Here is a 14,749-nt window from a genome sequence, read left to right on the forward strand (position 1 = left end):
AAGTTATAAGTTAAATTCTTTGGCTATATTTTATGAAAACATATTGGCCATCCCAGATAGTTAGTTTCCCCAACACTGCTTGGCAAAGCTTTCATAGAAATATGTGTCGCTTTCCCTTCACTGTGTCCATGAAAACACAGCATTTTTAAGGCTCAACAAATAAAAACAAGGACAAATGGACATTGAATAACAGTATAAAGACCGAGAGCTCGCAGCCTACAAACAGTTGCTAATGGATGTCAGCGCCATTCAAGCTAAACAAGAGCTGACCTCGTGAATACAGTCGCGTTGTTTGAAACTGCACTCACTTCTCCGTCTCTCTCTTTCTCTTCCCAGTTCATTGCGTTCGCCTCCTTGTTCTTCATCCTGGTTTCCATCACAACCTTCTGCCTGGAGACCCACGAGGCCTTCAACACGATCATCAACAAGACGGACGTGTTTCGCAACGACAGTCAGCAGTACGAGATCGAGACGGATCCGGCGCTCACCTACGTGGAGGGAGTTTGCGTTCTGTGGTTCACCTTCGAGTTCCTGGTGCGCGTGACGTTCAGTCCGGATAAGCTGGAGTTCGTCAAGAGCGTCCTCAATATCATAGACTTCGTGGCCATTTTGCCGTTTTACCTGGAGGTCGGATTGAGCGGACTTTCCTCCAAAGCCGCCAAAGACGTTTTGGGCTTCTTGCGGGTGGTGCGGTTTGTGCGCATCTTGCGGATCTTCAAGTTGACGCGCCACTTCGTGGGCCTTCGCGTACTGGGACACACCCTCCGCGCGAGCACAAACGAGTTCCTGCTCCTCATCATCTTCCTGGCGTTGGGCGTGCTCATCTTCGCCACCATGATCTACTACGCCGAGCGGATCGGAGCCAGTCCGACCGACCCTACGGCCAGCCACCACACTATGTTCAAGAACATCCCCATTGGCTTTTGGTGGGCCGTGGTCACGATGACCACTTTGGGTTACGGAGACATGTACCCTCAAACGTGGTCTGGCATGGTTGTGGGCGCGCTGTGCGCCCTCGCCGGCGTGCTTACGATAGCTATGCCGGTGCCCGTCATCGTCAATAACTTTGGCATGTACTACTCGCTAGCCATGGCCAAACAGAAGCTCCCGAAGAAGAGGAAGAAACACATCCCTCAGGTTGTGCAGACTGGCTCGCCGTCTTACTGCAAAACGGATCTGAGTACAGCATGTAACAGCACGCAGGGAGAGCTGTGCCTCGGACAGAGCAGAGGACTAGAGCGCCACCGCTCAGGTGAGACACATGCCGTCATTTAATGAAATCAGTTCATTTAGTGTGAATATGTTAGCCTTATGCTGCCTTCCAGGCAGGTATTTGAGCCCGTAAGTTACGACTTCAAACCACGACTCACGACTTCCAGGCAAAGTCACACCAAACTGCCTGGAGCAGTAGCTAGATGTAAACAAAGAATGGTGAACCGTACAGGGATTATGCTCATTTACAATCATTTCTATCGCCAAAGGTGCTTACTCCTTGCTTATTTGAGGGAAACGGTGGAGAAAAAACGGCGCATTAGGCAAGAGAAGCTGTTATACCTTTTATTTTACGTTATTTGTATATTTGGAAATGTATTTGGTATTCATTTATTTTTGCACTCAATGGCCTGAAAACTAGCTAACACTAGAACAGCTGATAATGCATAAGATTTGCTGATAAATAACGTTAGACCAATACCGTATATTTATTTTTTAATGTACGACTTTCATAAACACCGCGTCCATGGGGGCTGCCATTGTTGCTGCCATTGTTGCTTCGCGGGCTATGTGACGTCAGAACTCGTAACTGGGAGTACATCGATCTAGTACGAGTTTACGGGTGGGAAATCAAGGGTTTGGCTGCCGTTCCAGTCCACTTTTACGGGTAGAAGGTTGGAAAAACACAGGCTTATTGGTTGCCTGGAACGCGGCATTACTATAAGCTAGTGTGCTCCAAAACAATGATGATTTAAAGGGGTGGTGAACTGAGAAATCAACTTTCCCTTGAGCTTTTGATATATAAAAGGTCATGGCAATATAAGAATATCCTGAAAGTTTCAGAGCTGAAAACTTCCTTGTTAGTCAAAGACAAGCTAATATTGACACCAGGCCCAGAAAACGAGAGCTCTCAGAATATGCGGATCTCTTACGGAACAGGACCTAGACGCCACCTCTACAGATAAATATGCTTCTGTAGCCCCGCCCACCGACTCGTGAGCTAAGGATCGTCCCTGCATAAGCTTCCTTCTGAACACACACTTATGTGAGTAGGCTAAAACATGTTTTTTTATACGTGTTAGTTTTGCATAACATTACAGATAGTTTGAAATCTATTGATTACATACCTTAGCGCTGTCACAGGGTGGAGAAGGTGTTATTGAATTGGTTCACTCGTGATCGGACTTGTAACGTTATGGGCCAGGCGCGAGTGTGCATGTGTCTCAATGATTTTTGACATCAGTCTGCACATCTCATCACATTTTCTGTCCAATCAAATGCTCTCTCGAATCTGAAGCCCCGCCCCGTCTGAAATCGGTCACTTGTTCGCACATTTACTGTTTTCTACATGGTGAATGGCACATAGTGCGCTATATAGGGGATTGGGAACGATTCAGAAGTCACGGTTCGGTACGGGTTCGGTACAGCAGTTTTAAAAAATTGCTTTTTATTTTTTTTTATTAAACAGTGGTTTACTGAAGAAATTTGTGTCTGACCTTAAATTAATTCAATTATAACTAAAAGGGTTTTTTTCCGCACAAAAACTATTCTCGCCGATTCATAAAGTTATTTTAGAACCACTGTAGTGAGATGGACTTTGTAACGACGTCTTTAGTACCTTTTAAGGGTCTTGAGAGTGTAAAGTGCATTGTGCCAATGGAGGCCTTTCAGAGCCATCAGATTTCAACTAAAATATCTTAATTTGTGTTCCAAAGACGAACGGAGGTCTTACGGCTGTCGAACGACATGAGGGTAAGTAATTAATGACAGAATTTTAATTTTTGGGTGAACTAACCCTTTAAGATGTTCATTCATGTTTATTCTTCTGGAAGAGATGATCGATCGCGTTCACTCGCGCGCGCACCACGGCCGCTTGAATTGACGCGTCTATACAGTGATCAGTCGTCACATTAAAGAGCGTCAAAACGGCATTTATCATTTGAATTTCGTGATAAAATGGACTGAATACTTAATATGTTCGAGTGGGAACTAGGATTGAAGTGTGTTCCACGCTTAAAACAAGCCGACTGTTAACTGTTAAAGATTGTATTCGTAACCGTTCAGTACACGAGCGCACCGAACCGAAAGCCCTGTACCGAAACGGTTCGGTACAAATACGTGTACCGTTACACCCCTAGTAAATATGCTTTCCATTGGGGTGAATGAAGTCTGGTTTCACGTTATGCCTAGGTTATGCCTAGTTCAGACTGCCCGATTTTAGCCCTGATTTGGACTCTGCGACAGGTTTTGCGAAATCGCAGACAAATGCCCGAAATCATAGGCAAATCGGTGCTCGTGCACGTGAGTGACAATCACAGTGTGAATGAGCAAAGGCGCGATTTGAGAGAATCACAGACGAGTCGCCGACGGCCGTGAGATATTTGGCATGCTAAATATCTGGACCTGACGGCGATTCAAACCCCTGCTGTGTGAAATGTGTTTTGACAGAAAATGACATCGGCGATGACCGACAGCCAATGAGAGAGCGAGATACAGGGCAGCGGGAGATCAGGGAGGAGTTATAGACCAGAATATCAGTATTTTAATAGATATATTTACAATTATATCAAACAGAAACAAAGCACAAACATTTGCTTGATCAGCCGCAACATTAGCACATTGCAATATTATTTATTTACCTCCAACTCTCTTTGCAGAACACTATCATTGCTCCCTGTGTCTCCTCTGCCATAATTTTTTGTTTATTTTTCTCCCTTTTGCTCCAAATCAGTACACAGACCACTTGGATTGCAAGCTTTCTGCAGTCTATATTTTTAATATAAATTCCAGTCTTGCGTGAGAACGCCAATTTGACGCACGTGTGATCTTGTGTTGTTTACGTGTTACTTCTCGCGTGTTTGCTTGTTCAACGTAGTTTGCGGACGGGTGTTTTCGGCGATTCTTCCTCTTGTACAGTCATGCAGTGTGAAACCCCCCGTCACTGATCTATTGTGCAGTGTGAACACAGCAGTGACTGAATGCTACCCCAGATAGTCATGCAGTGTGAAAAGAGCAGTGATCCAACGAGTTTGAAAATCGCGCAGTCTGAACTCGGCATTAGAGTCACGTGAACCGTCACAGATCCAGTCCAGAGACACCATAGCACAGAGCGGATCATGTGATCGCTCATTTTCCAGCTCCCCTAGAGTTACACAGTTGAGTTTTACCGTTTTCGAATCCATTCAGCCGATCTCCGGGTCTGGTGGTAGCACTTTTAGCACAGTTTAGCATAGATCATTGAATCGGATTAGACCGTTAGCTAGGGCTGGGCAATAAAATGATAACGATATGTATCGCGATAGACACGTAATCGATATCAATAAAAAATGCGTTCGATAAAACGTTCAATAATTTTTTTTTTCTTCGTTGGAAGAAACCAGAGGTTGCGAAGCAAGTTTGGTTGCATGAACAAAGGCACTCACTCTGTGGTAACCAAGCAACATGGGAGTGAGAGGCTAACAGCCAATCAGGTAACTGTATCTTGTTTGGTTGCGCCTTATCTTTGTCTCGTGTTGGATTCATTCTTCAGTAAACAGAACCGGCGTGGAGTGATAAGTGGAAAATGAGTGCCACAGCGAGAGAGGAAATTGTTGATAAAACAGGAAAACTAGTCCGCTCGCCAGTATGGCAGTTTTTTGGATTTTATAAGTCTGACCGTAGTCAGACCAATGTTGTCTACAAATTATGCAAGACTGTCTTGTTTATACTTTCATCTGGCACCGCAGCGCAAGCCTCCGCTGACAGCGCGCGCGCCTCTTCGTTGTGAGGTGTTTATATTTGACACGCTCGCCGTTGTGCTATTCTCGACTTTGGCTGAATCCGAAATCGCCCCCTAAACCCTCAATCACCATTCCCTGCTTTAATCTACACTGTAAAAAATGTATAATCTTCCCAACTCAAAATTTTCTAGTGACTGGTCACATCTAAAATTTTCAATTAGCCAAATTGAATTTCTGTGAATTGAATTTTATCCATTGTGGCAACAGCCTGTTAACATGGGCTCAATTAGAAATATGTTGAGCTAATGGAAAAATGTAATTTACCAACACTGTAAAAAATGTCAGACCTCTCCAATTAAAAATTTTCTAGTGACCGATCACATCTAAATTTTTTAGTTGGCCAAATTGAAAAATTTAGATGTGATCAGTCACTAGAAATTTTTGAATTGGAGAAATGTTTTACAGCGAAACTGTGTGGTTGGTCCAATTAAATATTTTAAATTGTAGTAACAATTGTTTATTTCTCACTGTCCCAAAAGACAAAAATGACTAAAAACAAATATATTAAGCAAAATACAGAAACAGACAACAGGGTTGACATTTTATCACATTACTTTATTAACAAGTAAATTCCAACACAGGATATTTGGGTGAAAATACCTTATTTTCAATAAGGAAAAACTCTGAATACATTCAAGAAGTCTTCTGCATAACAGGATGTCTTGTTGTGGTGAAGAAAACACGGCACGGCAAGCTAAAAACCTGCAAATAACAATAAAAACTAACATTAATGACAAAGCTCCCCTGCATCACATCTGGCAAGAGACAGAACAGAAGTTTCTTCATTATATAATGAGGATGAGACGAATAAATGGACAGAAGAAAATCACGAGCTTGACGTGTTTGATATTAAAAGGCAATAAAGCCCTGAAAGAGGCCGACGCCAAACGCACCGTGTTCAACAGTCACATGCCGCACATATCACACAAATGACTTAATTTCCTTATTACCTATTGTTTTAGACATATAGCCTAAGACACGAGGAAAAAAAAACTATTGTCTACAGGCTACCATTAGATAATTATGTGGTAAACGAGAACACACTCATGAAAACAATGAATGCATGAACTCGTGATTCTACAAAATGTCTTTTAACCCGGTCATAAAGCAAAACTCTGGAGAATAAGTTCAGTGCTAAATACTCACCAACGTCTTTGTGAGATGAATATCTCTATTCTCTCGGGAATGTGTCTCGGTCTTCAGCACCTGCTGGTTCGGCTCCGCTCGCGCTGCCGCTCCCGCGTCTCCGCGTTTGAAATCTCCACACAAACGATTTTTTTTAAAGCGCATTTTGCGCATGCGTATACCGTTTTTCGGACGGAGGACTTGTTCAGCCAACATGGATTTTTCACTTCGACTTCATAGATTGACTGAGCACAATTAAATATGTTCGGTGAATAGACAATTTTAATTTTTAGTGAAGACCTTAAGCTATGATTAGTACAATGCATCTTTTTGCATGGCGATAATTATTTGGAAGTCATTTATTGGGCCAATATGTAATGATCAATTTACACAATTTTTCCCCCCAATTTTTTTTTACAGTGTACTAAAACAGTTCACTTGAAGGAGTGAATGGAGGCAAGTGAGCGAATTCGGACAGCCGCTGTGTGTACATAGGCTGTACACTCGTTATTGCGGTGCAAAGTGGGATAGAATGAGTGCACTCAATAACGTCCACTATGGTTTCGGACACCACTACAAATAGCTGTCCCCTCAAATAGTGCCCTATTTAAGGGTATAGGGGGCGATGTCGGATTCAGCCTTTGAAACTACATGGAGAGGTACTCTGCATCAGTGACTTATGACAAAGCATCTAAACGGTAAACAGTTACAAAGAAATAACGGAGGCACTGCCCCTTAATGTTGAGAGATAATTGTTAAGTGTTCATTGTGATTTTAGACTCAATTATTTGAGTGTTTTCTATGATTGTGTTGTCATTTCTACCTTTACAACTGAGGGGATTACAATCAGAGGAAGGTTATGTTTAAATTAAAAAAATGTAAATGTGAAATATTTTTCTCCTGGTTCTTATTTTAAAACAGGTCATAAGCATATCAATAATTATCGATATCGACCGATATGAAACACTTATATATCGTGATACAGTTTTCAGCCATATCGCCCAGCCCTACCTTTAGCATCTCGCTCAAAAAATGACCAAAGAGTTTCATTATTTTTCCTATTTAAAACTTGACTCTTCTGTAGTTACATCGTGTACTAAGACCGACGGAAAATGAAAAGCTGCGATTTTCTAGACCGATATGGCTAGGAACTATACTCTCATTCCTGCGTAATAATCATAGACTGTAAAAATATGGACGTAGTGTCCGTGACGTCACCCATAGGATTCTGAAGAGCAGTTTTGTAGCGTAAAGTAGGGTCGAGCTGGCCGTTGCCATATTGGGAACGCATCATCGCGCGTCACTCCCGGATAACAGAAAATGGGCAAAGAGGCGGGACGTGGGCGGAGCTGAGGTGAAGCGATGACTAACAGACAGCAGACAAATGGCAATCCACCTGTCACTCAAAGTGGCCACGCCCTTAATTATGCAGGACTTTAAGGCTTTATATAATGTAAACCAATGAATTATAAAAAAATTCACCCCCCTCACAGTTGTCATGAAGGGCAAAATTAGCCGTATAGACCAAAACCACAGTTTGTACCAGACTGTAAACATGTTTTTTTCTGCTGTAAAGTTGGGGATTTTAACATGAGGCTCAATGAGATTCTGCTCCTTCTGGAGTCTGTCCCTAGTGGCCAGTCGAGGAATTACAGTTTAAGTCACTTCCGTATTGGTTTCAAGAGAAACTGCGGGAGGTTGCCGCTTGGTAATAATCAAGGAAATTTGCTGTTGTACCATGAGTGCAGCGGCGCAATGATATTACACAGTGCTTGAAAATAGGCTAACTTCCATCAACATAACCAACGTGACTGGTGACAATTTTCAGGCGCTGTGTAATATCATTGCGCCGCTGCACTCATGATACAGCAGCAGAGTTCCTTGATTATTACGCAGAAATGAGAGTATAGTTCCTAGCCATATCGGCCTAGAAAATCACAACTTTTCATTTTCCGTCGGTCTTAGTACACGATGTAACTACAGAAGAGTCAAAGTTTTAAATAGGAAAAATATCGAAATTTGGTCATTTTTGAGCGAGATGCTAACGGTCTAATCAGATTCAATGATCTATGCTAAACTATGCTAAAAGTGCTAGACCCGGATATCGGCTGAATGGATTCGAAAACGGTAAAACTGTTTAACTCTAGCGGAGTTGGAAAATGAGCCTATTTTCAAAAATGGTGGCGTGTTCCTTTAAAGCGATATGGAGGAGATTAGGCGGAAACTATGGCTTTACTGAGCTCAGCGGCTCTGGTCGAGCTATGATATAAACTTAAACGCTATTGGCTATTTTTTTTTAAAGGGGAGGAGCTGATCGATATGTCCCGCCCTGTCTTCCTGTTTCAGTGGAAATTATGTCAACACACTGAACAATTCTGTGCGTTTCAAAGCACTTCAGTGGGACTTTAACACGTGTAAAGGTGGAGTGTGTCACTTTCTGGAAGCTGAAGTATTCTGTAGAACAGAGTTTTCAAATGGGGGTCCACAGGGGGTTTGTAAGTTGATGAAAAGCAAATAATTACAAAGAAAAAGCACTTAACAATTAAACATGAAAGCTGAAGTAGTCTCGTATTGCCAGACGTTCAGACTGACTGCAGAAGGTCTGGACTCCATTGCAGCTTTCATTGGCTAAGGACCGTCTGACTGACCAATCATGTTTAGGGGCGTGAAAATGTAACATCGATGTTCCTACAATAACAGACCGTGTTTAAAACTCTTGAATGTACTTTAAAGAGTCTATGCCGCAAACTTTACATACTTCACATGCGTTCTTTTGGCATCATTTTTGTTTCCTGGCAAACCGTTAAAGATCGCGACACACACGTCTCCTGGAAATCCTGTAGACTGACAACTTCAAAACTCCTGAAGTGTTTCCAATTTTGTGTGCCATATGCATCAGACGTTCAGCCAACGGCCCGTGGGCGTAAGGCTAAATTTAAAGTAGAAAGACTGAAATGGTATTTTCTTGTTTTACTTTTTTTACACTGTAGTTAATTATATCTTAATATATGGAGTTGCAGGACAGTGTGATTAAAGTGACACATGATAACCAATGGCATGAGACATCAATGACATCACTGTTTATGAATGGGAAGGAGGGTTTTAAACGACATGAGGAAGTTTTTATTTTCGCTGAACTATACCTTAAAGTAAGACCCAGGAAGTGACTCTATTCCACTGAGTCAGGTGTGTGTTTTTCCTGGAGGGTTGAAGCTGATGGCGTTTGAGATATTCCTTGGAGAGCTGAGCATAAAGAGAGGGTGCAGCTCTAGCGCTGCTCGCCTGTTGCCACGGAGATGCATTCGGGAGCCTGAAGATGGGCTGGATTTCAGTCTGAATGTAGAGACAATAGTGAGAATGTAGAAAACTGCAGATTGATAGAGTGATGCTGGTCAGATTTGAGGATGCTGTGCATGTTGGTCATTTACATGTGATGTGCTTTTGCTGTTCGAGTTTTCACAGGATTGAACAGTGGGAAAGTCAAGCCTTATATCAGCTGTCCAACTGTTTTTGAGCAAAGAACATATGTAGTAGAAATGCATCTCATCTGGGTCAGGTGAACCTTTTTAATACAGGGTTTCCAGTTTTGGCTATGTGTTATATACAGACTATACATTACTGACCTGTTTTCAAATGGTTTTAAGTTGGGGAAAAAGTCATTATCGTGTTTTCCTGATCAGTGTTGTTATTATTAACTAAAACAAAAATAATCAAATGAAAATAAACCTAGTCGAATTTGAGTTTGCAAAAAATGAAATGAAATAAAAAAAAAAATGTATTAAATGAAATAAAAAAATAAAATAAAATAAATAAATAAAATAAAATCTGAAGTAAATATTAGATGAATAATTAAAGCAAAAAAAAAATGCAGCTTTGGCAACAAATAAAATAAAATAAGTTTAAGGTGAAGTATTAAAATGACTAAATCTAAAACCGAAATAAATATAAAAAGACAATGAAATAAAAAAAAATAAACTAAACTAAATACTAAAACTTAAACTAAAATTAAGATGCAAACTGAAAATATAAAGCTAAATCTATATATCAATAAATCCTATAATAATATATAAATAATATTAAAATAACACTGTTAAGATGCAAAATGAAAATATAAAGCTAAATAAATATATTAATAAATACTATAATAATATATAAATAATAATAAAATAACACTGTTAAGATGCAAAATGAAAATATAAAGCTAAATAAATATATTAATAAATACTATAATAATATATAAATAATATTAAAATAACACTGTTAAGATGCAAACTGAAAATATAAAGCTAAATCAATATAAATACCATAATAATATATAAATAATATTAAAATAACACTGTTAAGATGCAAACTGAAAATATAAAGCTAAATCAATATATTAATAAACACCATAATAATATGTAAATAATATTAAAATAACACTGTTAAGAATCAAAATGAAAATATAAAGCTAAATAAATATATTAATAAATACTATAATAAGATATAAATAATATTAAAATAACACTGTTAACATACGCAGCCCCTACAGAGACATGGAGATAGAGATGCAAATATAAAATGGGAGGAAATGTTATATTTTAATGCTTTTGCGTGTGTTTTGTTTTCCCCTGAGAAACTTTGTGCAAAGAGAAGTACAAACTGAGAATGTAAATGCATATTTTATTTATGGTCAATGGACTGAAATGAACCGATGGATATTAGTCAATGAAACAAATGACAGGAAAGTCTTGAAAGTTAATCCAAATGAACCTTGTTGTGAGAGATTATACATCTTTCAAATACACATTATTTTCCGAATCCTGCTGATGCATAATTTTCCATTGATTTCCACTGATTTTATTACGAGTTAATGATATTTAGTCTCCTCTCTCACAGATGCCTGTCTGCAGTTACATTAAGACATTATTTAGGCTCTTTTTAAAGCTGTTTTTCTTTAACAGTGTCTGTAATCTCAGGTTTTCAAACCCTGACCCACACACAGCTTCTGATGACTCATTCCTTCGACCCAATTTCGCTCCTATTTTCGTCTCGTGATTGACCTCTCACCTCTGTCTCTAGCTGGTCCGTGTCCCAAATAAGCAGATGTTGTTTTTCACAGCTCGCGCTCTTCATTTCCCACCAGTGTTGTCTGCGGACTGCAGCGCAGGAAGTGACATCACAATGTCTCCAGAGGAGCGGATACCCATGCGTCACTCCAGCATGCGGGAGCAGGACCGCCACACCGAAGGCACGTGCTTCCTATTGGCCGCCAGCGACTACACCTGCAACGCAGACGCAGCTATTCGCAAAACAGGTATGCTCGTCCAATCAGAGCCTTCCATTTTTCATATTAGCATATACATTACGGTCAAACAAATGCCCATCCCATTTCCTAAACCCATTTCATCCCTTATATCTGTCAATCCATCGACATAAACATTGACTCATGGATGGAAATGAAGAACTTTAACTGTTCAGAAGGTTTATGTTGAATATTGTCGCTCAAATCTAGTGTTTTCCCCTTTTTAAAGAGGTCCTATTATGCTTTTTTTACATGTTCAACTCTCTTTAGTGTGTAATGTTGCTGTTTAAGCTTGAAAAGGGAGTTTCTGAAGTCTACATTGTAGTCTTGAGTTTTCTTCCAGGAATGAACACGCCACAATATTCCTCATTTAAATAATTAATATGCAGAATAAAGGGGCGGGGCTTGTTTGAGTTAGTCAGTAGTGTGTTGAAACTCGTAGTTATGGTAAGGGGCGGGACATTTCCCAGCGCTTGACCAATCACAACACACTTATCTAGCCGACCAATCAGAGCACATTGTGGCTTTCAGAAGGTGTGGCTTCACAGAGACAGGAACTAAACAGAGCGTTACTGACAGACTGGGAAGAGAGGAGCTGAAACAATAGAGCAACAATTTAATTATATTCAAGCACGAATATACCTGTTCTAATAGAGTCAAAAACCAAATCGAGATTCATAATAGGCCCTCTTTAAAAATCTTTTGCTAGCTATGCATCATTATTTGGTTGTCTACTTCTTTTCTTTGCATTTTGGATGGCTTTTGCATGCATATTTAACTAGTATGACCCCATAACAAGGCAGATGTTGAGTTGGCACCCGAGGCCACATGGCTGTACTGTTTGACAGACACAAATGCTAGGCTAATAACCCCACTGGGAGGTTAAATATGGGCCAGCTCAAGGGCGGTGAGGAAATGCAGGCACCCGCTGGGGCCGGGTTTGTAAGGTCAAACTCTGTCCCGGCCTGGCGTCCCCTCAACACTACCAATGCTAAAGGGCATTAGAAGGTTAGCACCAGATAAAACATGCACGTTCTCACCCCGGTTATGCTGAATAAGCCAACAATGCATGTGCTCGTGTAAACAGGTTAACCCGCTTTCCTTTATCGTAGTAAAGTCATAAACGGCTTGAGCATAAACCCATCAACTCAGCTCGGTTTTCGCCCCTTACCCCCATGTCTCCCGGCATGTAAACACTTTAACCTGCGTTCTGTTGGTTTACTGAAGTGTGCATGTGTGACAAAAGCACAACCTTACTGTGGATTTAAGTGCATCTAGAGCGAGTGTTTCGCTGTAGGGAAGGAGGAGATATTATAAACTCTTTCTTGACCCAAGAAATTATAAAAATGTGTTCTCATCTCATGCATACAGTCAAAATGCTGCATCTCTAACGGCATGAGAGGATAATATAGTCCATAAGTTGTGCTAAGTTGGGTTTTTTAATGCTTTATTTAACATCACAAGAAACATAACATGAATGATAAACTGATTATTAATAAAGTCTTGTAAATGTGGTTTACTTGTATACTTATATATATCACACACACACACACACAGTATATATACACACACTCACACTCACACTCACACTCACACACACAGTATATGTATATACACACACACAGTGTATATATATATATACACGCACACACACAGTATATATACACACACACTCACACACTCACTCACACACACAGAGTGTATATATAGGTATATATATACACACACACACACACAAACACATACACACTCACACACACAGAGTGTATATATATAGGTATATATATACACACAACACACACACACACACACACACACACACACACACACACACACACACACACACACACACACACACACACACACACACACACACACACACACACACACACACACACACACACATTATTCTAAAGAAATATTTTAAATACACACACAGTATATATACACAAACACGCACACAAACACGCACACACACTCACACACTCACACAAACACGCACACACACTCACGCAAACACGCACACACACTCACACACTCACTCACACACACAGAGTGTATATATAGGTACACACACACACACACACACACACACACACACACACTCACACACACACAGAGTGTATATATACATAGGTATATATATACACACACACACACACACACACACACACACACACACACACACACACACACACACACACACACACACACACACACACACACACACACACACACACACACACAGTATTCTAAAGAAATATTTTAAATACACACACAGTATATATACACAAACACGCACACAAACACGCACACACACTCACACACTCACACAAACACGCACACACACTCACACACAGACACGCACACACACTCACACACTCACTCACACACACACACAGAGTGTATATATAGGTATATACACACACACACACACACACACAGTATTCTAAAGAAATATTTTAAATACACACACAGTATATATACACAAACACGCACACAAACACGCACACACACTCACACACTCACACAGACACGCACACACACTCACACACTCACTCACACACACACACACACACACACAGAGTGTATATATAGGTATATACACACACACACACACACTCACACAGAGTGTATATATAGGTATATACACACACACACACACACACACAGTATTCTAAAGAAATATTTTAAATACACACACAGTATATATACACAAACACGCACACAAACACGCACACACACTCACACACTCACACAGACACGCACACACACTCACACACTCACTCACACACACACACAGAGTGTATATATAGGTATATACACACACACACACACACTCACACAGAGTGTATATATACATAGGTATATATATACACACAAACACACACACACACACACACAGTATTATAAAGAAATATTTTACAGAAACAATATGTATTATTGTCTTTATTTTATTTGTTAATTCAATACATTTTTATTTTAAATAAATACAATAAGAAATAAAATAAGAACATAACTAATATATAGTTATTTTTTTATTTTATTTTTTCAATATTTTATCTTGGGCATCAGGACAAGAGCTCTGAATAACCATCTTCCATTATAATGTACCGTTGCCGCATATTACAATCAGATGTACATGATACTGTACGTACTAATCAATATAATATACTTGCATTGATCATCGTTTCATGATGTGTTAACAACATTCTAGCATTACATACAGTATATGGTCAGGACTGTTACTGTACACTGATCTACACACGGATCTACTGTCGGCTTCTCACTGATGGAACCAGACGCATTCTGGATGTCTGCTTTGTGAGGTTTTTGCATCTTTTGTACA

The 14,749-nt window shown here is 40.0% G+C and overlaps 1 protein-coding gene across 1 annotated transcript in view; it reads left to right on the plus strand.

Annotated features, from left to right (window-relative positions):
* The window catches only part of kcnc2 (potassium voltage-gated channel, Shaw-related subfamily, member 2), an 81,133-nt gene that overhangs the window by 58,214 nt on the left and 8,170 nt on the right, over positions 1–14,749 (plus strand). Inside the window, exons 2-3 of the mRNA XM_079817342.1 lie at positions 337–1,252; positions 11,242–11,412. Coding sequence (XP_079673468.1) covers positions 337–1,252; positions 11,242–11,412 — 1,087 coding nt within the window. The remainder of the gene's footprint in view (positions 1–336; positions 1,253–11,241; positions 11,413–14,749) is intronic.

The sequence above is a fragment of the Gobio gobio genome (genome assembly GCF_949357685.1).
Source record: "Gobio gobio genome assembly, chromosome: 5".
Classification (NCBI taxonomy): domain Eukaryota; kingdom Metazoa; phylum Chordata; class Actinopteri; order Cypriniformes; family Gobionidae; genus Gobio; species Gobio gobio.